Below are 25,306 nucleotides of genomic sequence, written 5' to 3'. Positions count from 1 at the left end.
TCGTCTCTCCCTAATTACAGAACACAGCTCACATTCCAGCTTACTTTTTTTTTTGAAGACACGCCAAAAAATACTAAACAAGAAAAGAATGGTAAATGCACCCAAATTAGCACACCTGCGTTCTCACTCCTTTCTGAGGTGTCATTTCTTTTCTCAGTGGCTCCAAGTGACTCCAAGCTAAGAGTCGTGATGTCAAGGTTACCTAGCTCCCCCAACCTCTTTTTTTAAACTGCAACTGCAGCTGAGTTACACTCACAGTCAGCAAAAGCAAATGTTAAGAAGGGTTAGAATCAGCTGTTTGCTGTTCAGTCGTGTCCGACTCTTATGGACTGCAGCACGCCAGGCTCCTCTGTCCATGGGATTTCCCAGGCAAGAAGAGCAGGTTGCCATTTCCTTCTCCAGGGGATCTTCCCAACCCAGGGATCGAACCTGTATCTCCTGCTTTGTTGGTGGGTCAGACAGTAAAGAAATCCGCCTGCGATGTGGGAGACTGGGGTTTGATCCCTGGGTTGGGAAGATCCCCAGCCCAGCCTCTGGGAATGCCAGCTCTCACGTCGATTTTATTGAACTGATGCTTGAGCTGAAGTAACTGGTCCCCAATATTCTAGTTGAGAGGCTACTGAAATGAATAACAGCACACCATTATTTAGAACAGAAGCCTGTCTTTGAACGTTGAATATTAATGCCGTGGAGACCGGACTAAGTGCAGAGCGTTCTTCTGACATTTGGAAGCTATTTAAAGAACACAGCGGTTTGGTCATTGAAAAGAAGAGCCCGCACGGAATAACGCTCCTCAGGAAATAGCTTGAACCGCTCGTAAATGTATTTTAAATCATCTTGCTTTGAAGATGAAGCCTCAAGACTTCATTGAAAGAAACCCATCCATCCCACGTAATGATCAGGGCCTGGGCGCCGACCCTGGCGGGGGCGGGGTGCCAGACCCTCACCTGCAGCTCAGCCCCTGTGTCTGGGCCCCGAGCGTTCAGGGCTTGGAAGGGGTTGCCGTGGGCAGCAGGTTCTCACAGGCCCTGCAGACCCCACTCCAGGTGGACAGGCTTGTCACTCAGGCTTCCCAGAGCCTCTCTAGAAGGGCGTGGGAGTCCCAGGCGTCTGCTGCAGTCCGCAAGAGTACCATCCCTGATGCTCGGTTTGGGCAAAAAACCACTCAGATTCTTTCTCCTCCAAATGCAGTAACTTGGGCTTTTGGCTAAGTAACCAGAGCCAGGGGGTAAAATGGACCGACGCTTCGCGTTCAGTGAAGGGTCTTTGTGCTCTGCGCTTGTCTCGAGGGCCCAGAAGCTCCCATACGTAACATTGGGTCCAGGGTAAGGGACAGACCCCGAGCCCCACACTGCAAGACCCCAGGCTGCCACTGCTGCCCGAGAAACTGACGGTGATCTGCACTGCCTCGGGGCCTCCAGCTGCTGGCCAGCAGCTCCCCATGGACCCACGGGGATGGGGGGCTTGGAGCCCTGAGTTCCAGAAGAACAAGGCTCCAGGGAGGGCGCTGGGAGTGCAACACTGCAGAGGCGGCCCCGCTCGGGGTGACTGCCACACACGGGAGTGGTGGAGGCGGGGGAAACGGCCCACCGCCCGATTCCTCCACAGTTCCCCACAGCGAAGGTGGACGGGAGGACAGCTGGGGAGACCTCACACGGAGGTTTCAAACGGACACTCGGGGTGGCCCTTCTGGGTGGGCTGTGGGCCCCCAGGGCCTGCGAGGGGCTGCCCCCTCTAGCCAGGTCAGGGCTGGAAGAAAAATGCAAAAATCGGGAGGAGAGCAAAGCAGAAGTTGCTGTCAACTTGGTTTGGGGGGGAAAGTGTAAAACAAGAAAAACCTCCATTACACCAACTGGATGTTCACTTGAGCGACCTTTCCTTCCTGGTCTCCACAGCTGACCCACGCCCTCCCAACCACACCTGGGTGCCTGGGGTCTCCGCGGCCATCCCGACACCCCGGGGGCTGGCCCTCGGGTCTGGAAGGAGACACTGAGACCCAGGAGGGCTGCGGCTGCACCAGCGGCGCGGCCAGGCCCCGCTGAGCCTGGCAGGAGGACGGGCACCTCGGCCCTCTGCCCGTCTGTTTGTGTCAGTCGCTCGGTCGTATCCAACTCTGTGCGACCCTGAGGACTGTAGCGCCCCAGGCTCCTCTGTCCAGAGGATTCTCAGGGCAAGAATCCTGGAGTGGGTTGCCATGCCCTCCTCCAGGGGATCGTCCCGACCTAAAGACAGAAGCTGGGTCTCCTGCATTGCAGGCGGATTCTTTACCACCTGAGCCACCAGGGAAGCCCTCCTCTTAGGAGTAATTACAGCACACAGCTGGGAGTGGACAGTCCCCTTGGACACTGCACGGCTCACACTCCCCCGATCACTCTGACGGACTCCCCTCTTGACCTGGCTCCTCTTGGTAAGACTCTCCAGGTCTCCGTGCTCCTGCGTGTTTCTGTGCCTGGACGTGGAGGTAGGTGCCATAGCCAGCCGTGGTGGGGTGGGACCTGGACTTCACACCGGGGAGGGGTCGCCTGGCTCAAGGCCCAGCCCCCAGGCCCCATTTCGCTTTCGTTTGTGGATTATAAATCCTGCCTTGCACGGAGCGGCTGCAGGGCAGTGCAGATCCAAACCTTTTCAAGTCTGGCCAAAAATTTGCCCTGAATTAAGAGATTGCAGCCTATTTACAATACAAAATACAATAACTCTAGGAGGGCCTGGTGGTGGTATGAATAAATGCCGTTTATTCTCTTTCTGACGGGATAATTTTCAAAGCAGCAATTTTTGTAAAGACTCAGGAAGAAAACAATTTTGTTTCATTTCCATAACAGAATCCAGACCTGGGCTCCGCCGTGCGATCTGTCATTACGCGGACCTTCGACCGCTGCGCAGTTCCAGCAGGGACGCCTGTGCGCCCACTGGGGCCTCTGGGCTCTCTGGGACCAGGACCGGCCACGGAGCTCCACAGCCAGCAGGCTGGCTGGGAGGGGGCTGCTCTGACCCCCAAACCCAGCACACTCTCCTTGCCCATGCCCTTCCTCATCCAGAGGCCGGCGGGTTGGGGGGCAGACCCCCTGGATGAAGGAGAAGCTCTGGCTGTGCTGGGGGGCAGCTGGGCGCCAAGACGGGTTCAGCACCCCCACCACAGGCAGGGAGAGCCGGGGTGAAACACAGACCCTAGTTCTCCCGTGTGTCTGCCTGCACACCTCTGCTCAAGGGCTCAACCCCGGGGGCACGGCTGTGCCCACCTCTCACGGCCCATAATCTCATGCCCGCAGTCAGAGTGGCATCGGGGGCTTCGGGCCGGGGCTCAGCTCTGGGATCGGGATCGACATGCTCCCATGCGGCGATGGGATCCGCGAGCTGAGCCAGACCAGGGGACTGTGGCTGGGCGGGTTGGATGAGACGGGCCGCACACCAGATCCCGTTTCCTGAAGCCAGCCCTGCTGCCAGACGGCCTTCCCCGGAGGACAGTGCCCCAGACCCACCATCAAAATGCTCACAGGCTCACGGGGCCTTTGAAGCCGCACGTGTGCGCAGTGAGCAGCCCCGCCCTGTGGACCCTGTTTATGGAAAACACCTGGCAGCAATTACCTGCTCTTCGGAGAGCGGGGCGGCGGTTTCTGTGACCATCGGGACCCCGAGAACAAACAGGACGTTATTTACACATTAAAGAAACACTTACCCCGACACCACCGCAGGGCAGCCTGACGAACACGGACGTTAGTGAGCCTGCGGGGAGGAGAGAGCCCGGGTCAGGTGGCGCGGTCGCCAGCCACTAGTGGGGACGCAGTGTGCCCACCGAGGGGGCATGTGCGGCTGCCAGGGCAACACCTGGCCAGCAGAGGGTCCCAGGCTGAGCGGGCCCAGCCCCAGGGACAGACCCCGCCTTCCCCTGGGCAGCAGCTGCTCATCAAGGGGCGGGGAGCCCGGTGGGGGCTTCTGCTCCCAGCCCGAGCTGTGCACCTGGCAGGGAGCCACCTGAGCGGCAGCATCCAGAGCCCCTGCCCCCGGCACGCGCTCTCAGCCCTGAGCTCTGACTGCCGCCCTCCCCAGCAGTGAGCAGGAGGCCTGGGGTTATTGCTGCCCCCGCCCCATCCCGGGGGAGCCCTTTAGACGTGGAATGCGAGTCACGGCAGGCCCCCCTCCCCATGCAGGAGTGTTCCGGATTCACTGGGATGTGCCCAGCTAAGAAACCACACAGCCTTGGGGCTGGCCGTCCAAGAAGGCCTGCACAGGGTCCGTGAGGCTTGGACTGTCCCCATCCAGGGACAAGACCAGGGACTGTCTTCCTCCTCGGTGTGATCCCGGTGCAGGCTGACGACCAGCCTAGAAGTCGCCCCTCCCCAAAGGGAGGCAAGGCCTGTGCCCACCTCATCCGGGCTCCTGGCCGGGACCACGCTGGGGACCCTCCCTGCCCCTCGAGATGGTGGACCTGTCCTGCCTGTGCGCACTGCTCTCCTCCGTCAGGGCCTCCCCCATCGCCTGCCGCTGCGGCTCTGGACTGTGGTTCCCAAACTGCCCCTTGTCAGAGCCACACGGCCTCCAGCCCCCTTCCCTGTGAGGCCGCGGGCATGGCTGCGTCTCCTACCACACCCGTGAGCCTCAGCCACCAGACTAGGCTCCCCCACAGCTCGCTGCCGTGAGAAGGCGGTGACCAGGCAGCTCCCTCCAGGGTCTGCTGCCCACATCAGTGTGGCCAAGCTGCGTCACCGCCCCGCACTAACCACACAAGTCTTTTTGCACGTGGCTTAGAAACGTGCGGATTCAACTGAAAGAGGCAGGGAGATCACAGGGCAGTGTTGGGGCACCATTACCATCATTGGGGTCACCAGTCACCACCAGGTTGGGATACGCAGAAAGATGTCCCGATGGCAGGACAGTCACCAGACATGTAAACAGGTCTCAAGCAGCGAGACGCTATCTGCCCGGGCATCCTCATGGCTACGCGGGCGCACGTCATGACACAGAGCTCACGGCCACGCGGGCACTCGTCATGACACAGAGCTCACGGCCACGCGGGCACTCGTCGTGACACAGAGAGCAGTAGAGAAAGAGGAAACAGAGTGGGCTGTACTGTGATTAACGTAAATGGAACACACACAACACGTGTGTGTGTGACGATACCCTGGGCTCATAAAAGAAACACTAAACACGCTCACACAGCTGCCGAGGGCAGGCATTGGGGTCTGAGATGATGGAGGAACACTTCAACAAAGACACCACAGCAGCGGAGGGGCTTCCAGGGAGAACGATTCTGGATGTACTGAGGAGGGGCCCCGTGGGGGCGGGCCTGGCTCGGTGGGCGGGAAGAGACAGCTCCCAGCTCACTCCCCACGCACCCCCCCTCCCTGTTTCCTCTTCCCCAGTGATCCCCATTCTGGCATCTCTCTCATTTCTGATCACCTGCCTTAAACGTTGGAACCAATTTGAAAACCTCATCCATCCTCCTGGCGGGGGACTTGAGTCCACCTGCACCAAAGCATGGGGACCATTCCCCCATCACCCTGTCTCCTGTCCCTCGAGCGTCACATGCCTGGCGGATGGACACGCAAAAGGGGTGGGCTGACCAAGCGGGTGGACGTGGAGCATGAGGGTGAGCTGGGAAGACCTGCGCTGGTCGGAAAAGGACATGAGTGGGCTTGGCGGCTGCAGGGTGTGTTCAGGGGGTAGTCCGACCACTCTCTGGCCCGAGGCCCTGCAGAAGTGGGAGTTACTGGGACTGCATGTGCAGCCCCAGTGGTGTCATGGGACCCATGGGCAGCCCCACCTGTGCTGGAGAGCATTCCAGGAGTGGGGCTCCGTGGAGGAAGGAGCTGAGCTGCCCGGAGGATCCGGGGCCAGGCTGCAGACCTTGCTCTTGGCCAGCTCCATGCCTCCCTCCGTGGCCACTGACTTTGTCCCCCAGCTGCACCATCCTTGTCCTTGGGGGCTTCTTCCCACCAAGCCCCACCCTGCCTCAGGCCAGGCCCTCTCCTCTGGGCCCCCGGCTGGTGCCGTCTCATGTCTAGATGTTTCGGCCCGTATCCACGCCACTTCCAGTGCCATAGGCTGGCCTCTGGGCTCCTCAGTGTCCCCTGTCCTCCCCTTCCTGGGAGTGGCCAGCGTGGACCACCCTGCCCTCCCCTCTCCCCATGACTCTGGGTGTGGGGCCTGGACAACTCCAACACCCCCTCCCAAGCTCAGGGGACACAGACGTGCTTCAGGGGCTGAGTGGAAGATGCTGTCCACACTGAAGAGTCTGTGTCCAGTCTGCACCGCACAGGGCCTCAGCTGAGGGAGAGAGAACATCAGGGCGCCCCCTCCACGGGGACCAGGGCCCTGCCCAGCTTTTGGCCAAGTGAATCCGCATGGCTCCTTCTGGTTTCTTGTGTGGTATCCTAAACCACGTGGTCGAGCTTTGGAAAACCCAACGGGGTAGCATTCATCCTCCAGGGCTGGCCTCTGTGATTGGTCCAGCTTCAGTGTACGCGTCCCCAGATTCACAAGTCGAACTTTGACCCTAGTGTGACGCTGGGAGGTGGGGCCTTCGGCAGCGGCTTTAAGCCGTGAAGACAGAGCCCTCATGAGTGGGGTCAGTGCTCTTCATAAAGAAAGAGCTCCCCACCCCTCCCCCCACGAGGCGGCATCGGCCGTGAACCAGGCAGAGGCCCTTACCCACCATGCTGGCACCCTGAACTCACAAGTCCAGTTCTGGGGCAGGGGCATGTCTGGACAACGTGCCTGAGCCTGGCTGGCTGGAGACTTCAGACTGGAAAGAGCCTTCCCCGGAGCTGGCCAGGCTTTGCCCTGCAGCCGTGGCCCAACGTCGTCCTGGCTCCCAGCAGCCCTGGTCCTCTTCCTGGGAGGCGGCAGCATGCTCGCGTCTGGCCCCTGTGCTCTGAGGCTTTCCAGGGTGCTCCCTGCAGGGTCCTCCCGCCCTGGGACCCTTGCGTGGCCCCCCAGGGCTTGCCATTCCTCTCCACGTCCTCCGGAAGCTCCTGGGCCTGCGCACTAGGGACGCTCCTCGTATTTCTTTTCTTCTCTGGCTTCCTGGTGTCCAGCCCTGGTCACGTTCCTCGACTCCCTGTCCCATCCAGCCCAGAACTCGATTTCCGAGACCATGTTTCACATTACTCCCCCCGAATGTTTTTATTTTTTCTTCTGTTTCTTGTTTTTGCTCGCATTCTGTGGACATGGTGCCTCCCCTCCAACGATTCTAAGGCCAGTCCCGGCTTCTGTGGCAACTCCCAGAAGTCTGGCCTCTGAGCGGTGAGCACCTTCCCAGGGGCCCGCAACCCCTGACCTTCTGCTCTGGCTGAGGGTGAGGGTGTGCAGCTGGTGGCAGGTCCGGGGGCACGGTGGGCTCAGGCACCATCGCCACCACTGTTGAGGAGCTCAGGGCGCTGCGTGTTGGGGTGCCCCGCCGCCAGCTCCCTCTGGGCAGACAGACCCTGAAGGAGGTCCCCCATCTCTGCCGGGGGTAAAGGTCAGCGTGCTGGGAGCCCAGGACAGAGGGAGGGAGGGCCGGCAGCCTCACCTCCTCTGGGCCTGAGTCTGTCCCAGCCCAGGGGCCCCCTGCCTGTCTGTCTGGGGCTACCAGGCCACCAAGGGGACGTGATGGAGACCTCTCAGGCCCTGTGGCCAGGTCCCCTGAGTCCTGCCTGCCTGCACCTCGTCAGTGTCTGTCACTTGGCTGACAGCAGGCAGAGGTGGGGGCGTCTGTCCCTGGACCCACTTCTGGGCACGTGCCGCCCGGCTCCGTGCCTCAAGCTCCCTCCTGTCTCCCAAGTGTGGTGGATTCTGATGTCTAAAAGCCCAGTCACTGCACACAGTCCCCTGCCCAGACCAGAGCACATTTCCTATTGCACCCCGCCTCCAGCTATGTGCTTTCCAAGGGCTCAGCACCTACAAGGCGCCCAGCAGGGAAGATGTGTCCCCCGCGTGCACGAGGGGTTGAAGGGGCCTATGGGTGCACGGGGAGGTGGTGGGGCCGCACTGCAGGGTCCCTGGGGAGGGGGTGACACTCATGCAGTGAGGGCCAGGCACAGGGCCAACCTTCTCCACGTCTACCCCGGAAATAAGAGCAAACAGGGCATGGCCTATCTCCCCCAACCCCAGAGGGACCCGAGAGTCTGGTTCCGGGACCCTCTGCCTGCCTTGGCTCAGGGAAGCACCCCGAAGGGCGTCTCGCCCCAGGGGGCTGGGACAGGCAGGGAAATCTAGGTTGGCGACTGTCCTGGCTCAAGATGATCAGGAAGCAGTGGTGGTGGTAGTCGGCGGAAGTTGTCCAGGAAGTGTTCTGATGGGGGGCTCTGCCCTTGCGGGCCTGGGCATCCCACCTGTCTGTCAGCCCCACCTGCCTTATGGGGACCCTGACCACCTCCCTAGGGGGAAGGAGTTCTTTCCACCAGGCCCAGATCCCACCACTTCATCTGGGGGGTTGCCTGCTCCAGATGAAGCCCCGGCCCCCAGGAAAGGCTCAGGCCACCGCCGTCCTCCTAGGAGCCTGGAAGAGCATCCCCAGGTGGACTCCAGGCCCAGAAAGGGGTGGCCGGGTGGTGGCTGCGGGCCCTGACCAGCCTCACCCGTCACAACTCAGCTAGTTGAAATACTGCAAAACCAGCGGTGCTCAGCCCGCTTGCTCCCCAACACGCCCGATGCAAAGCAGGAAGCCAAGCGCCCACGTGAACGCCAAGGGTGGGTTCCTCCTCAGACCCTCACCTGACAGCCTGGCCCGGGCACCACGGAGAAGGGCTGCCTCTGCCCCTGCTGCCCACTCACAGCCCGGTGGGCGACACTCGGCCACCAGCCAGCGCCCCGAGGGCGGGCCGGCGGGGCCTCAGACGCGGGCCGGGCCAGGAGCAGCCTCGCGGTAAAGGTAAAGAAGGCCTTGGAATACCTAGAAGTTTCTTACTGTCCAGTTTCTGCCTGTTGAGGGGGTTCGTGCCGTACAGCAGGGCGTGTGTCTCCGAGTGCACTGTCTGCAGCTCCTCCAGCGTGGCCTTACGTCCGCGGATGCACTGCGGGACAAAAGGGGACGGGAGGCCGCCGCGGTCAGCCTCAGCAGCAAACCAGCACCCGAGACGGAGCGGGGTTTCACGAGCGCATGAGCACAGTGTGACTTGGTTTTTGCGAAATCAAAAGCAAACACCACCCCACATGATATTTGAAAAATATTTGGGAAGTATTTTAGAGGGCGTATACTTTAATTACAACTTAGACGTTTTAGAAAAAGAAAAAAAGATAATTCCAGCCTTCAACGCTTTAGCCTTCACTGTCACGTCAATGATTTGCCATCAATTTGTTATTTTGCTTTCCAACTGTCTGGTCTTAAAATAGATGGAAACCGCCTCACACGTGGGGCTGTGCTCAGCTCTCACGAGGCCAGAACCCAGCTCTCCGGGTATCGAGAGCCTTCCTGGAGGGCAAGGCGGCCCATAACCAGCCTGGCACCCCAGGCTGTGTCCGTCTGCATGCTTCTTCACTCTGGATATTCCTCAGATCTTTGGCTATTTTCAGATGTTCCCCAGAAATTACCATGAACATCACTGCTCTTGAGTTGAGCTGAGCTACGTTTACTTAACCTTTCAGAAGCAGACTAGTTTGTGAAGCAAGATTCCGGTCGACACGTTACACTTTCTGAGAGTCGGAGTAATGCAGGGGGAGCCAACCGGACTCTGGGGCACAGGGGGAGGCCTTGGGCTCTCTGGGCCAGGCGCATGCTGGGCAGACATGGGCCAGGAGCTGCGCTCCCATGGAAACCCCCAGGGGGCTCTGTAACCATTCCTAACTGTACGACAGGCTCCCAGAGACGCCTGCCTTGGCCCAGGGGCCAAGGACAGGGAGCCCGAGACCGGCAGGCTGTGGCCAAGACTTTCGCGACCTGGCTTCCAGTGTGAAGGGGTACAAGGTGGCAGGGAAGCTGACCCACCCACACCATGACCTTCAACACCAGGTGGCTCAAAGAGGGGAGCCCACCCATAGAGTGGGGGTACTGGCTGGAGGCTTGGGGGTCTCAGGAAGTCATGGCACGGCAGGTCCCTTAACCTCCCCTGCCTCGGGTCAAGTCCCACAGCCGTGTCCTATAGACCAGGAGATGCCTTGCACGGTGACTGCTCCCAAGTGTGCGGAGGGCAGGCTGGCCTACAAGCATAATGCTGTGTGGAGCACCTCTCCACCCCGGATCAGTCGCCCCTCAGCCTGTGTGTCTTCACCCCGAGTCCCTCTCAGCCTGTATCTCTCAGGGTCCCCCTCAGCCTGTGTCTCACCCGGGTCCCCCCGTGGGGGACCCCGTCTCTTCACCCCGGGTCTGTCTCAGCCTGTGTCTCTTCACCACGGGTCTGTCCCCGCAGCCTGTATCTATTCATCTCAGGTCCATCCCCTCATCTGTGTCTCTTCATTCCGGATCCTCATCAGCCTGTGTCTCTTCAATTCGGGTCCCCTGCTCAGTCTGTGTGTCTCACCCCAGGTCGCCCTCAGCCTGCGTCTCTCACCCGGGTCCCCCTCAGCCTGCGTCTCTCGCCCCGGGTCCCCCTCAGCCTGCGTCTCTCGCCCCGGGTCCCCCTCAGCCCCCGTCTCTTCACCCCGGGTCTGTCTCAGCCTGTGTCTCTTCACCACGGGTCTGTCCCCGCAGCCTGTATCTATTCAGCTCAGGTCCATCCCCTCATCTGTGTCTCTTCATTCCGGATCCTCATCAGCCTGTGTCTCTTCAATTCGGGTCCCCGCTCAGTCTGTGTGTCTCACCCGGGTCCCCCTCAGCCTGCGTCTCTCACCCCGGGTCCCCCTCAGCCTGCGTCTCTCACCCCGGGTCCCCCTCAGCCTGCGTCTATTCATCCCGGGTCCCCCTCAGCCTGCGTCTCTCACCCGGGTCCCCCTCAGCCTGCGTCTCTCGCCCCGGGTCCCCCTCAGCCTGCATCTCTCACCCGGGTCCCCCTCAGCCTGCGTCTCTCGCCCCGGGTCCCCCTCAGCCTGCGTCTCTCACCCGGGTCCCCCTCAGCCCCCGTCTCTTCATCACGGGTCTGTCCCCGCAGCCTGTATCTATTCATCTCGGGTCCATCCCCTCATCTGTGTCTCTTCATCCCGGATCCTCATCAGCCTGTGTCTCTTCAATTCGGGTCTTCCGCTCAGTCTGTGTGTCTCAGCCTGGGTTCCCCTCAGCCTGTGTCTCTCACTCCGGGTCTGTCCCATCTGCCTGTCTCTTCAACCTGGGTCCCTCCCCAAGCCTGCGTCTATTCATCCCGGGTCCCCCTCAGCCTGTGTCTCTCACCCGGGTCCCCCCTCAGCCTGCGTCTCTCGCCCCGGGTCCCCCTCAGCCTGCGTCTCTCACCCGGGTCCGTCCCCTCAGCCTGCGTCTCTCACCCGGGTCCGTCCCCTCAGCCTGCGTCTCTCGCCCCGGGTGCCCCTCAGCCTGCGTCTCTCGCCCGGGTCCGTCCCCTCAGCCTGCGTCTCTCGCCCGGGTCCGTCCCCTCAGCCTGCGTCTCTCACCCCGGGTCCGATCTCCAGCCTGTCTGCAGGCCCATCTCCTGGGTGTGGGGACCCCTGGGCTGTCAGTGCCCGCCTTCAGCGCTGCTGTCCTCGCCCCCATCTTCCAGCTCCTGCCTTGAAACTACCCTGGTGGCCGCCAGCCTGAGGGGCCCGTCCTGTGAGCGTAGAAGCAGCTCAGGGATGGCTGGGCAGGGGTCCTCTGGAGAAGGCGTGTCTGCCGGGCCGATGCTGCCCCCCAGTGGCGTGTCCTCATTGTATCTGGAAGCAGGTGCGGCCACTCCAGCCCGGCTGCCTGGAGTCCCTGTCATCTCCACAGAGGGACTCCTGGGCCGGATTCTGGGCCCAGACCTCCAGCCATCTCCTCCAGAAATTGTGGGTCGTCATAAGCTGGCAAATCCGTGGGGTCACTGGAGGCCAGCTGACCTCAACTCAACACCCTGTCTCAATGAGGGGCAGATGGGGACCCGGGCTCTGACCACACCCTCCAGGTGGCGCTGGGCTCCAAAGGATGGACGGTACAGTTCTGCTCAGCCATAGGCTGGGGCTTTGTGAGGTCACCCTGCAGAGCAGCAACCCCCTTCCAGTTCCCTATCCCTGGCTTTGTGGAGGGTGGGCACACGGGAGGCCAGGCCCTGTCACCCTGGAGGGCTCTTGGGAGGTGGTGTTGCCTGCCTGCTCCACAGACGACAGTGCTATGGCGCCCACAGCCTGGAGCCCCCCTGCTTGTGCACAGACAGACGCCCCGCCCCAGACCCAAACTGGCCACACTCCTGCATCAGAGGGGTGGAGGGACATCACAGGTCCTTCAGCAGACCTGTCCTCCAGGACCCGATTTTCAAGGGTGCAGAGGTGGGGACCGAATTCCAGGCAGACTGACCAGTCTGCCCACCACCCCCACCCTGCAGGCCTGAGGCTCTACCCACACCCTGAGAGGAGCTTTCCCAAAAACTCAAGGAAGAGAACCTTCGATGAAGAGCCAACAGAAACGACGGTCTTCCCCTAGGTCAGAGCCACCAGATCCCATCCGTGGAAGAGGCCCTGGGATGGCCTGGCCATGCATCCTGGGTGATGAGAGGGAGCCTGGCGAGAGGCAGGCTTCCCAGAGGATGACCAGGAAGGGGAGTGGGCGAGAGGGGGCTGGGGAAGGGCCCCTCGGGTTCCTCCAAAAGGCAGGCCTGCGTGTCTGCCTGCGCAAGGGCCCTGCGTCCCCCCAGGTCACCCCACACACGCCCTGGCTTGTGACGCCCGCAAGGCCGGCCTCACCTCACATTTGCCTCGCAGGCCGGTCTCCTGCAGCCGCGACCAGATGCTCTGGATGCGCCCGGCGTGCTCTGGGTGGCTGTTGGTGTTCCCACAGGTGCACTGGTGTTTCAGCATCAGAGTGTCGTACACGAGGCCTGCAGCGGGGAGGCAGGGTGGCCGCGCTCAGAGAAGCCCTCGGGGTACCCGGCAGCTGGTCCCCCTGCCAGGGGAGCGGAGCTCAGGGCACTTGCCCAACGGCCAGAGTCCTCGACACCCAGGGGAGCTGGCGAGGGAGGAAGAAATGAAAAGGCAGCCCTGTCCCCAGGACTCAGGGCTCTCATATCACAGGGACCGGGCTGACCCAGACAGTGGGGAGATTTTGGTCCCAAACTCAGGTCTGCCAGGGACCCTGTCTATAGAGTACTTTGCCTCTGTGGATTGAGATCCATCTGTTCGAGGTTCTTGGGGTTCAGAAGGCTCGGTTTCTGCCTGCGGAAACTTGCAGAGCCACTGGACAGGAGCACACGCTTGTGCACACACACAGAGACACACAGGGACGCAACTGCATTTGAAATTGACCTAGACAGTGGGGCGGGGCAGGGTGGGACGTGGCCTTCCAATAACAGAGCAGCAGACTGACGCAAGCACAGACGCACACGCCTGTCCACGTGGACTGCAGGTGTGCACGTGTGTGGACAGCACCAGGACACGGGCCCCACCCGACGGCATCATGGTGACACAGTGATGCATTAGCAGAGGACGGGGTGAGGCGCTGTCCCGGGGGCCCTCCGTCCCAGGTGCGGTGGGGGCCGGTGATAGGGGCTGACCCGGAGCCCCTGGGCCGGGACAGCCAGTCCAGCGCCTCGACACCAGTGGACGCTGCACTCGGCTGTAGACCTCCGCCCTGACTCCCGGGGAACGCTTTCAGGCGGAGAGAGTCCTGCCTGCAGACTTCTGCAGGGTTGGGAGGCTGTAGGTGAGGGGCGCGGCGAGACTGCAGGCAGGAGCAGTGCTGTGGGCTGTCCAAGAGCGGAGAGCGAGCGTCTGGGCCGGCCGCGCCCTGCTCCCACTCCACCTGCACGCTCCAGGCGTCGCCTGGGCCTCACAGGCAGGGCCCTGGGTGGATCCTCAGTCCAAGGACAGGACAGACGAAGGAGGGCAAGGTGGTGACCCCGCCGACCCCAGGCGGGAAGCTGCCTGGTGGGGGCAGGCCCAGGGATGGGCAGTTCTCTGAGGCTGTGCTTCTCTGAGGAAGAGGAGGCGGGCTTCTTGGCCAGGACGGACCCCCAGTGACCTCTCTCTGTCTGGAGCCCCCAGCCTGGGGCTGAGCCTTGGGCAGAAAGTCAGGTGGATGTGAGGCTGGGCACCACCCGGAAGCCTCACCCAGCCTGAGCCTCGCCCTCTGGCCCTGCAGGCCTCGTGTGGCACTTCCCTCGTGTCTGCAGCCGCGGCTCCCCCTGTGCGGGGGCCCTCGCCCTCCCCCGGCTCCCCACACCCTGCCCCATGGTACCTGTGGTGAACCTTGGCTTGGCTGGGGGCTCCTGCACGGACATGGGGAAGGTGGCGGATGCGGGGGAGGACTGTGCCCGGGACAGGGGCCGGTGCCCGCCAAAGGACACGGGGATGCCAGCAGCCTCCATGGACGCCTGGTAGTTCCTCAGCTGGTGGATCCGCTGCTGCTCCAGGAGGAGGGCTTGCTGCAGGTGGAGAAAAGGGGCCACTCTTGCTTCCCGGCATCTCCAGTCCCCGGCTGCAGGGCTACGGGGGCCCCTCTCCCAGATCCTCCACCACACTGCCCCCGGGCTCCCAGTGCAAAACCTCATGCCAGGCTGCTGGGGAGAAGCCTGCCCTCTGGGCCAGGAGGGTGGCCAGCAAGGCGGCGGCCTAGGGCCCTGCTGATGAGTCTGCACATCCCCATGGGGAGATAGACCGTCAGTGGAAAAGCCTGCTCAGAGCTGATGGGAGGTCAGGGTAGCCTGGGGGCCGTGGAGGGCTCCTTGAGGAGGTGACACCTGGGGGCAGGGTGGCAGTACCCAGGCAGAGGGTGCTGGCGGTGGGGTGGACTCTGGGGTGTGAAGGCAGGGACTCGGGGCAGGTCCGGTTTTGCCCAGGGAGGTGGATGGAGCCCGGGGAGAGGTGGTGGGATGGGTCGGGGCCTGCCGGCCCTGCCAGGAGCACGGCTGCTTCTGTGGGGACCTGGGGGGTCTCCTCCCCGCACGGCCGAGGAGGGAAGGGCAGGGCTCCCTACTTTGGACCCCCCCCTGCAGGGGGTGAGGAGCAGGCCGCTGCCCCTGCCTTGGGCCTCCCTCCTCAGGTGCTTCCTCCCGCGGCCTCTCCAGACGTGACACCTGACGCCTCCGGAGCAGGTGCCCATCTCAAGGTGACTCTGCAGACTGCTGCGCATGCCACCGCATTTCCCCGAGAGGAGCTCTGCTTGCGGTTCTCCCGAGAACCAGACACCCAGCGCCTCTGCTCACTGCCTCAGGCTCAGAGCCCAGGAATAATTCCCTAAGAGAATGCCGACCACCTTATCATTGGCAAGACACCAGCCCTAAAAAACTGCCTCCCAGTTTCACACCAGACAGTAAGAGCATGGCGCTGAATTCCAGTTATAAGAGGAGACCGCCGCCTCTGTGAACGGGCGAGGCCCTGACCTAAGCCCCCGGCGCGGGAACGAGGCCCGCAGCCCGGACGGCCCGCCTGGCGCACTCGCACTGCAGGAGTCTACACGGCCGCGGGGACAGTGGCTTCCCCTGCCCTGACCTCCTGCTGTCATTAGCACTGGCTCCAGGGCCCCTTGAAGAGCAGGGGTTTAGCGCTAACACCGGCTGACACGTGAGACAGGCTGCCCTCTGAATGAGGACTAGCGAAAGTGACCGCCAGCCACCTGTGGCCCCGCCTTTAAATGCGGAGCCACGCAGAAGGCTGGCCTGCTACCCAAGAGAGGCTCCCGGGAAACGGAGGCGCTGAGCTGAGCCTGGGTGTCACCTCCCACCCTGGTCCCAGGGGCAGTGGGGGAGGCACCCCCTGGGCTGTCAGGGGAGGAGTCGTCTGCCTGGGCGGCCAGCACCGGGCCCACGGGGAGGGTTGGGTGAGCCAGGGCCCACATCCCAGGTGCTGAGCTCCACAATGAAGGACACCATTAGATCTTAAGAGTCCACCCCTCGGACGCCCTGGCCCAGCTTCTCAGGAACAACACGGGGTTTTGACTCGCTAGCTGACTGTCCCAGTGTTTTCTCGTCCCAGCCATATTACTCTTCACTGTAAGTTAATGAATCATTACTGGATATATTCATCAGTCTCTTAGGAGTCTGTTAGCTGTGTGTCAGTGCCAGGGAACCTCACTGGCTCTGGGTGTCCAGACCAGGCTGCTTTTCTGGATCTGTCAGGCTGGTCACTAGTGTCTTCTTGGCCCCAAAAGTCCTGGCTTCTGACCAGATGCTGCAAACCTTCTTGATCAATGATTAAGTCAGCCTCCCTCTTCCCCTTCTATGCTGAATCCACCAGCATTCAGATTTGGGTTAATCTGCAGCCTTTGGGCCTGAAGGGGAACCATCCCTAGGGAGTCTGGGGCTTGTTCAGCTGAGAAGCAGGTGCATAAATACACACAGTGGACAGAGGGCCAGTGTCTCTGCGGGTGATGCCTGCAAAGCAAGGCTCACATCACATCTGCCTCCTGTATCAACAGGGAAAGCTAGGGGCCTGGATCAGCAGGTTTGGAGAACGACGCCCTTGGACTTGCTCTAGGGGCCCTGCTCACCCCCTGCTGCCCGCCCCCCTGCTCTGTGGGTACCTGTCTGAAGAGCAGCTCCTGCTCTGTGGGCGGCCGCTGGCCGGGCTCCGCCTCCCGCGGGGGCTCCGTCTCCTCGTCATCACTCTCGATGGGCTCCTGCTTCACCTGCACCCCGGCCAGTGCGTGGGCCTCCTTCTGCCCTGGGAGCCGGTCCAGGAAGGGCTCCTCCAGGAGCGCCTGGTGCTCCCGCAGCTCCTCCTCTGTCTCCTCGGGGTGGCTCTCGGGCTGCCGGGCCGGCTCGCTGGGTTTGGGGATCATCTGTAACACAGGGGTACCGGGTGGAGCGTGGCGGGACGGGGGTGAGGGAGGTGCTGGGACAGGAAGGGTGTGGTCACAGAGCCCACGTCTCGGGATCAGAGGGTCTGACCATCCACGGACGCTGTTACCCTGGGCTGAGGCAGGACACACAGACAGACAGACACAGACACACACAGAGCCCCCGTCTCAGGAACAATGGGGCCGATCCTCCGAGGATGTTGTCACTCTTGGCTGAGGCAGGGGACACGCAGACACACACACGCAGACATGCACACACACGCCAGGCACTGTACACACACACACACACACACACACACACACGCAGACATGCACACACACGCCAGGCACTGTACACACACACACACACACACACACACACACACACACACACGCACACGCGCACACACACACACACACACACACACACACACACACACACACACACACACACTGGCGCTGTCCGTGGTGCTGAGATAAAACACAGCCTAGCGTGGTACCTTGGAGAAGGTGATGGCACCCCACTCCAGTACTCTTGCCTGGAAAATCCCATGGATGGATGAGCCTGGTAGGCTGCAGTCCATGGGGTCGCTAAGAGTCGGACACGACTGAGGGACTTCACTTTCACTTTTCTCTTTCATGCATTGGAGAAGGAAATGGCAACCCACTCCAGTACTCTTGCCTGGAAACTCCCATGGACGGATGAGCCTGGTAGGCTGCAGTCCATGGGGTTGCTAAGAGTTGGACACGACTGAGTGACTTCACTTTTACTTTTCACTTTCATGCACTGGAGAAGGAAACAGCAACCCACTCCAGTGTTCTTGCCTGGAGAATCCCAGGGATGGGGAAGCCTGGTGGGCTGCTGTCTATGGGGTCGCACAGTCGGACATGACTAAAGCGACTTAGCAGCAGCAGCAGCAACGTGGTACCTGCTGTCATGTGCCTGTCTGCCAGGCCCAGTGAATCGCAATGCGGTCACTCACCACAATCGCGAGGTGTTGGCCCACGTCCGTACCTGGGTGTGAAGTGGGACCGGGGTGGGTGTACCCTCCTTCCTTCTCAGTCACCCCACCCGCCACCCCAGCAGCTCACACCCAGGCACCATGGGGACAGGCGGCCTCTGAGTCCACTCACCTGTGCCGCTGGCCCTGAGCCCGCAGCCGGCACACCATGCCCCCTCCCTGCTGAACTTCCACACACAAGAGCCCCGCCCTGGCAGGAAGGACGGATCCTTCCCCACGTCCTGACTGTTTCTAGAAGGAAAGCAAGGGCTTCCGAGAAGCCTTAAGTTTTAGTCCTGAGCACTTGTGTTTTAAAAAGTCCTTATGGAGCCACCTGCTCCCTGACCCACACCTGGATGAGCGCAGCCTGGCCCCTGAGGGGAGGACTGGGGACGCCTGTGCTAGGGCTGGGCTGCATTTGTGGTAGCTGGCCGGGGTCAGCTGTACCGCGGGCCCCAGGGCCAGGCCCCAGAGGAGGACAGACCCACTGACACCCTCTGGAACAGCTGGCTTGCTCTGCCGAGTGAGCAGTTTCCACTGGGCTAGGGGCTTGTTCTAGTGACCGTCCCCTGAGCTGCTGTGCTAAGCTCTGCAAAGGAAGCACGCTGTGAAAGGCACGCCCCAGCTCTCTACATCCGCCCCAAGGCACCATCTCCTGAGGAAGTTTCAATCCAGCCAGAACACGGAGGACGCTGCTCCGTGAGCAGGTCCGAGCCCAGCGGAAGGTGAGGGGCGTGAGTGGGGACACAGCCGCGGGGTGGGCAGGGGGCAGACAGGCTCCGAACCATTTCGAGTGAACAATCCTCCAACCTTACATCTGGTGATTTGACTGACTTCTCACAGTGGTTCATCCAAAAAAGTGTTCTGAACATCTGTCTTTGAAGATTTGGGGATCTGTCCATCTCATCTGCTTCCCACATACCTGCAGCCAGTGAGGCCCCCCTCTGAGCTTTGTGCCTGGACAGAGTCCACTGAGGGTGAGACCACCAGTACCCCCAGATCGGGCTGGGGGCAGGAGGACCCATCTCCACCAGCAGAGGGCGCTGGGTCTCTCCCAGGCCCCCCAGGTCCACAGGGGCCTGTAAACCTCAGCAGGTGGCATCAGGAGTCTCAGCTTTACGGTCCGCGGGGTCGTTTCTGTCATCCCTCAACGTTTGGTGCAGAGCCCAACAGGTAACAGGCTGGGGTTGATGGGGAGGGTTGATGGGAGGTTTGGGGAGCACAGGGCCTGGGAAGGTGGCTGGGGGACAGACTGGTGAGTAGATGTCACAGCAGAGTGACGGGGAGGGAACAAGGATGCGGGAGAGTGGGAGAAGGCAAGGCCCCTGTGATGTGCTCCAGGGTGAGGCTGTGAGAGAAGAGGCTGTGGGCACTGGGTGGGGGTCAGGGAAGAGGACACGGGGACGGGGCATGGACAGCGGGGGGAACATGGGGACGGGAGCCCCCAGCACCACAGACTTAAGCCTCCAGATGATGGTCTGGGAGGCAGGTGCTGTCTCAGAGCGGGAGGCAAGCTCCTCTCTGCTGTGGGAAGATCCCAAAGAGTCAGGCTGAGAACGGGTGGGGTCAGGTGACTGCCTGCAGAGAAATGACCCTTTGGGGGCTCAGCGGGGAGGGGGCGGAAGGTCAGCAGAGGGGCTGGTCCAGGCACACCAGGGTACCCCGGGGATTCCAGGCCAGGTGCCTGAGGACACCTGCATGGAGGAAGGTCGGGGCGGGAGGGGCATGGGACCCGGGCCTGCCGCAGAGAGGCTGAGACCCAAACTCTGGGAGATCTGCAAGGGGCTGTCCTGGGAAGGGGGATCCGAGCAAGGGGTAGAGCGATGGGCCAGGGCTGGAGGTGATGGTTAGGAAGAAGGCAGACGGGAAACGGAGGTGGGAAGCATGGATGCTCCAGGCTAGGCTTGCGGAGCCGGGGTGGCTGAGAGCCTGGGAGGGCACGCGGACAGAGGGAGCAGGAGAGAGGCTCACCCAGGGGACAGAGAGGGGGCGGGCGGGGCCCCCCCTAGGGGACTTGGAGAAGCCGTGTCTGATCCTGGAGGAGCTGGGGCTGCCCCAGGCCCTGCCAGGAGGTCAGCTCTGAGTGGGCACGCGTGACCTTGGGAACGATCGCGGTGACCCAGCAGCAAACGGCACACACAGACGTGCTCTGTCTCCCCAAGGCCTTCTGGACCTCACGAGCACCCTCTCACCAACTAAACGAGAACGGAGGTAACTGCATGTTTGGAACAACAAGCTTCTAAAAGCCAGACTGGAGTTCAGGGCCCAAACCAAACTGGTGAGCAGTCCAGCGTTCAAGATTACTGGACACGCTCACCATTAGATGCCCAAACAAATGGGACCCAGAGCTCATGTTCACAATTGAGCTGAGGAGCAGTAACACACGCGAGGAATGGCTGAGACCCCGGTGCACTCCAGCCAGGGCCGCGGGCCTTGGCTCAGGAGCCTTCAGGCCATGGGCACGAAAGACAGAGGGCAGAAATGTCAGTGCTGGCAGTGCTGGGTACGACTGTCAGCTCCCTGCACCCTCCGGGAGATCAGTGTATAAACACTTCAATCAACTGTCTCTGGTGACAGCAAACCAATCACGGAGTGAAATCCAGAGAGATCAGACAGTGTCTGTCTCTCTGTTGGAGAACACACCACACGTGAACAGGTGTTCCTGTCTTTCTAGTCTCCTACCCTATCACTCAGAGAACGACATAACACAATTAAGAAGACAGTCGGCACCAGAAAGGTGACACAGAGTGCCTTTGACACTTTGGCATCCATCTTGCCTACCTTAAAGGTGCCTTTCTTGCCCCGTGGGGCTTCATTCAGCCGCCCCACCTACCCCTGACCCCGCCCTGTGCCCTCTGGTAGGGGAGCCTGCCAGGCAGAGGGGCTCTGGGGCAGGGGTGCTGAGCCCGTGTCCAAGCGCTTGGGCGGGCAGTAGGGCCTGGTCTGGGGCAGCTTGCTGTTTGTTCAGGGCCCCCAGTTCTCCCAGGACAGAAGCTGCCGGGCAACGTGATGGCTCTGAGTTTAACCTTTAGAAGAACCGCTGGACAGCTTTCCAGAGTAGTTCATCTCATTCTCTATCAGAAAAGGGCTTTGCTTCCAATGTCAGCATTTGGAACCAGTTATTTGAAACTGCTGCTCTTGCTTCAATAACCAGCAGGGAGGGCCACACTGACCTTGGTGCCGCTTGCTGCTGAAAGCAGGTCGGGAGTGATCATCCACATGTTGGATTGAGGGACGCAGACCTCTGGGCAGGAGCCCTTTGGCCGAGGTTGCTGCAATGGGCAGGCAGAGCGCCAGTGTCCAGGGGCCTGGAACCTGTGTTTCGGGGGCCCCGTGCCTCCGCTGGGCACTCTCTACTGGGGACTCTCTGCTGAGAGTTTGCTTAAGAGGATAAATCCCCTTAAGAAACCCCAGAGACCCCTGAGGGGCAAGGAGAATAAGCCACCCAGGGACACTGACGCTTCGGGAACATAGCCCACCCCACTCCTGCCTCCTTTATGCCACCAATGGGACAAGCTGCTCACTGCCTGTGTCACCGGCCCCGCCCGCAGTCCCAGCCCCGCCCCGACGTGTTCCAGGCTCCGCCCCCACGACTCCTGGCCCCGCCCCGCGCCTCACCTTGTTGAGGTGCAGCTGCGGCTGCTGGAAGTGCTGCTTGTGCTTCTCCAGGAACTGCTGGTGCTGCTGCTGGATGACCAGGTGCTGCAGCGCCTGCGTGCTCTGGGGCAGCGGCGCCGACTGCGTGCGGCCCAGCGGGCGGTGCTGCCGCAGCTTGTGCACCGAGGGCGCCACTCGCTCCGCCCCTACCAGGGGCTGCGCGTGCAGGGGCAGCGCGCCCAGGCCTGCAAGGTAGCGGTCTGGAGAGAGCACGGGGAGGGGAGGAACAGAAGGGAGGCGCGAGGCCTGGTGAGTCTGTGACGGAGGCCGGCCGCCACTGCCTCCCAGAAGCCCGCCAGGCCTGCTCCAGCATGCTGACCACCCGAAGCCTGGACTTAGGGGCAGCGGCCAGTCATCTGGTCCCCCCATACTCAGGTCCAGGTCGTAAGTGGGCAGCCCCGGCACAGACGCCCTCAGAGGGGCCTGGCTGAGGAAGGGGCCAGGGTCTGGTGGCTCCAGAATGTTCTGGAAGACCAGCGAGTGGGCGCCTCCCTGACAGCCTCAGAAACCCGGGTGTGAGGAAGACACCTGCCCTTATGAACCAAACCATTTTAAGGGTCTCAAGATGTCGATTTTATACACAAAGAGGGCATCAACACTTGAAAAAAATTCTGATGCATGTTGTCAAAATCTCTGCAAATTTCTGGGAAAGGCTGTCACCTGCTGCCCAGGAGAAGGGCAGCTCAGCCGCACCGTGTCTGGGCTGTGTTTAAGTTAAGAATCTGTGTGGACATAAGAGGGTAGGTTTGACTCTGTTTGAATCTTGCTTCAGAATGCGACCTCCTTATGTGAACCAGCAGGTGGAACGTTCTCCTTCTACATTCCTTTCGACCAGTAGTACTTTTTCTTTTACAAATTGTGGGTTTAGACAGTGAGTTGGTGATGGACAGGGAGGCCTGGCATGCTGCGATTCACGGGGTTGCAAAGAGTCGGACATGACTGAGCAACTGAATTGACTGACTGACTGACCATTTTCCCTGGTACCATAGGCAAAAGGGTGTAACAGACCCTTCCCAGGCCACCTGAGTATCTGTCCTCTGGCACCAGAGCTGATCACTCAGGCTGCCTGTGACCCCAGATCAGGGCATCTGACCAGGAAAAACCACGAGTGGACAGACCACGCCAGCTCTCAGCTGCCCAGTGCTGACTCCTGGGAGGGGCTGTGTTGCCATGTTTAGTCAAACCCAAGCCCCCTCCAGCGGGTACTGACTGTCAGTCTTTTCCTAGTCCCTTCCTGGAGGTTATTTCTGTATTAAAATTTTTACTTTATGTACAAATAGAAAAAAAGGTTCAACTCTAGCAAAATTGTCCCTCGCTACCTTTTCAAAAAGTTAATCAGTCACAGTTCCCTGAACCACCATCACTTTTTATCCAACCCAAACAGTTTTCTGGAAAGATAAGTTATCTTAAACCTTATTATCTGCTTGGCTAGCAAACTAAAGCGAATAACTCGAAAGGTAGAACCAATTCTGTCCTGGGTTTTCTATCAATAGAAAAGTTAAAAACAAACAAAAACACAGCATCAGCGTAGAGAAGGTCTTCCAGAATTCATCCGTTGTTGGTCTGGTGGCTCAGACAGTAAAGAGTCTGCCTGCAACGCAGGAGACCCAGGTTCAATCCCTGGGTCGGGAAGATCCCCTGGAGAAGGAAATGGCAACACACTCCAGTATTCTTGCCTGGACAATCCCATGGATGGAGGAGCCTGGTGGGCTACAGTCCCTGGGGTCGCAAGGAGTCAGACACAACTGAGCAACTTCACTTTCACTTTCTTTCACTTGGTCTGGGTATCATGGGGGATTAAATCATTTCACCAGCTTCCCAGGTGGCACTAGTGGTAAAGAACCCTCCTGCCAGTGCAGGAGACGTAAGAGACGTGGGTTCAATCCCTGAGTTGCGAAGATCCCCTGGAGGAGGGCATGGCAACCTACTCCAGTATTCTTGCCTGGAGAATCCCATGGACAGAGGAGCCTGGTGGCTACAGTCCATGAGCTGGCATAGAGTCGAACAAGACTGTGAAAGTCACTGAGTCTATACAGTCCATGGAATTCTCCAGGGCAGAACACTGCAGTGGGGAGCCTTTCCCTTCTCCAGGGGATCTTCCCAATCCAGGGATCAAACCCAGGTCTCCCACATTGCAGGTGGATTCTTTACCAGCTGAGCCACCAGGGAAGCCCAAGAATACTGGAGTGGGTAGCCTATCCCTTCTCCAGCAGATCTTCCTGACCCAGGACTCGAACCAGGGTCTCCTGCCTTGCAGGCGGATTCTTTACCAGCTGATAGACCAGGGAAGCCCTAAGTGACTCAGCACGCAAATCGTTTCATGGAGGGAAGAAGGATGTCAGCCACTGGATGCTGGACTTATGGGATTAAAAGTCCACTTAGTTACTGAAAGGCGCCCTCTCAGAAGACATCACTTATTTTTAAAGCTTCCTGGGCCCCCAAGAATGAGGGTGTCACAGGTGGCGGGGCTGCAGAGCCCTGCGCTGGGCTTCTGGGCTGGCCATGCATCGTATCCACAGGGAAGCGTCTCTCGGTTTTAGAGGAGGAAACACTTAATTCCAGAGATCCAGTGTCTGCTGTGACCCAGGTTAGGGAACCAGGACCCCAAGTGAGCTGAAAAGGCGGGGACTGTGGGTACTTCAGGGACCTCTCCCTGCAACTGGGGCTCCAGCTGCTTGACGCTGGCCCAGAAGCCCGCCTTGGCCAGGATGACACCACCCTGAGGATACAGGCCTCTGTCCCCGCAGGGTGCGGGTGGCTGGCGGTGAGAGGCCTGACTTCCAGGGGACACCAGGGGAGCCCGTGTCTACATGGAGCCCCGGCTGTTCAGGCTAGACTCCGGTCTGGTTCCGCTCCCTCCCCTCCCCTCTCACCTCCATCCCCTTCACCCCAAATTAGGCTCTAGTGCTTCCAGGGGTGGGGGTAAAGCTGTGGCGCCCCCACACTCGAGGACAGCGTCGTGATCAGCACTCCTTAAAACTGGACATCTGACCTGCCAGGAGAAAGACCCCATACCTGGTCCAGTGTGGACTTAGGCCACACTTGAGTTCAGAAGTTTCTGGTTCAGGACTGGAAGATGACCCCTCAGACCGTTCACAGGAGCTTTTGATGGTAACTGGAAACTGGTTGGTTTTTGGAATGTGCTGTGAAACTTCCAAGCACGAGGGCCCAGTACATTAGGATCCAATTCTGTCCCAGTGACCAGCTGGCCTGCAGAGGCTGGCTGGACAGCAGGCCCTGGCGGCCTGCGGCTGCCCTCGTCCAGTCCAAGTGAAGGGACCTGAGGGTGGCCGGTGCCGAGCGGCTCCTCCCGGGGACAGGGCAGGCCAGCCTGTCCTCAGAGGTCCTCTCTGGGGCAGGAGGTGAAGAGGACAACGGGACGGGAGCTCCTGGTGAGCACCCAGCCTTCCGTGGACACCTGGGCTGAAGGTTCCCTTCACCTGCACTAACAGCGAGCGGATCTGCAAACAAAGGTGCCACACAGATGCCCCCCCAGGTGTGGGGTTAAAGAAGAGGAGCAGTTGGAAAGCAAATCGCCCTGTGTTCTGGGCCTGGTTCTGCAGCGCTGGCCTTGGCGCTGGAGATCCTGCTCAGTCCACGTGGATTCTCACGTGGAATCCACGTGAGACAGGTGATTCCTGTGGCCTGAGCCCTTACACACCCACTGCCCATCTTAAAGAGTCTTTAAAGCTGGGGAGTCTTTAAAGCACCTTGACCAGCTGCTCAGAGCTCAACCTGGGGACTGTCTGGGGCTCTTTTCAGGAGAAGACTGGAGCACAGAATCACCGGCTGTCAGGGGCCTCCTGGAGTGGCGAGGACCCAGGCTGTGGGAGCCACTCTGAGTGGGCACCACGTGGAATTCACACCCACATGCCCGCTCCCTGATGGACCCGGGCTGGCTGCT

At 60.6% G+C, this 25,306-nt stretch overlaps 1 protein-coding gene across 11 annotated transcripts in view; it reads right to left on the bottom strand.

Moving 5' to 3' along the window:
- HDAC4 (histone deacetylase 4) overlaps window positions 1–25,306 on the bottom strand; it is a 287,523-nt gene that overhangs the window by 31,348 nt on the left and 230,869 nt on the right. For 7 of the 11 annotated variants that reach the window (XM_086394178.1, XM_086394180.1, XM_086394185.1 and 4 more), the window contains 7 exons: window positions 21,364–21,602; window positions 20,919–21,017; window positions 16,490–16,747; window positions 14,207–14,393; window positions 12,718–12,851; window positions 8,870–8,990; window positions 3,674–3,720 (listed from right to left, as the gene is read on the bottom strand). In XM_086394178.1, coding sequence (XP_086250304.1) covers window positions 3,674–3,720; window positions 8,870–8,990; window positions 12,718–12,851; window positions 14,207–14,393; window positions 16,490–16,747; window positions 20,919–21,017; window positions 21,364–21,602 — 1,085 coding nt within the window. The remainder of the gene's footprint in view (window positions 1–3,673; window positions 3,721–8,869; window positions 8,991–12,717; window positions 12,852–14,206; window positions 14,394–16,489; window positions 16,748–20,918; window positions 21,018–21,363; window positions 21,603–25,306) is intronic. The other 4 variants (XM_086394177.1, XM_086394175.1, XM_086394182.1 and 1 more) reach the window with 3 other exon arrangements.

Source organism: Bos grunniens, chromosome 3 (genome assembly GCF_055505025.1).
Source record: "Bos grunniens cultivar Pamir isolate PY7600 chromosome 3, Bosgru_T2T1.0, whole genome shotgun sequence".
Lineage (NCBI taxonomy): Eukaryota > Metazoa > Chordata > Mammalia > Artiodactyla > Bovidae > Bos > Bos grunniens.
This window is presented reverse-complemented; position numbering and strand designations above follow the sequence as displayed.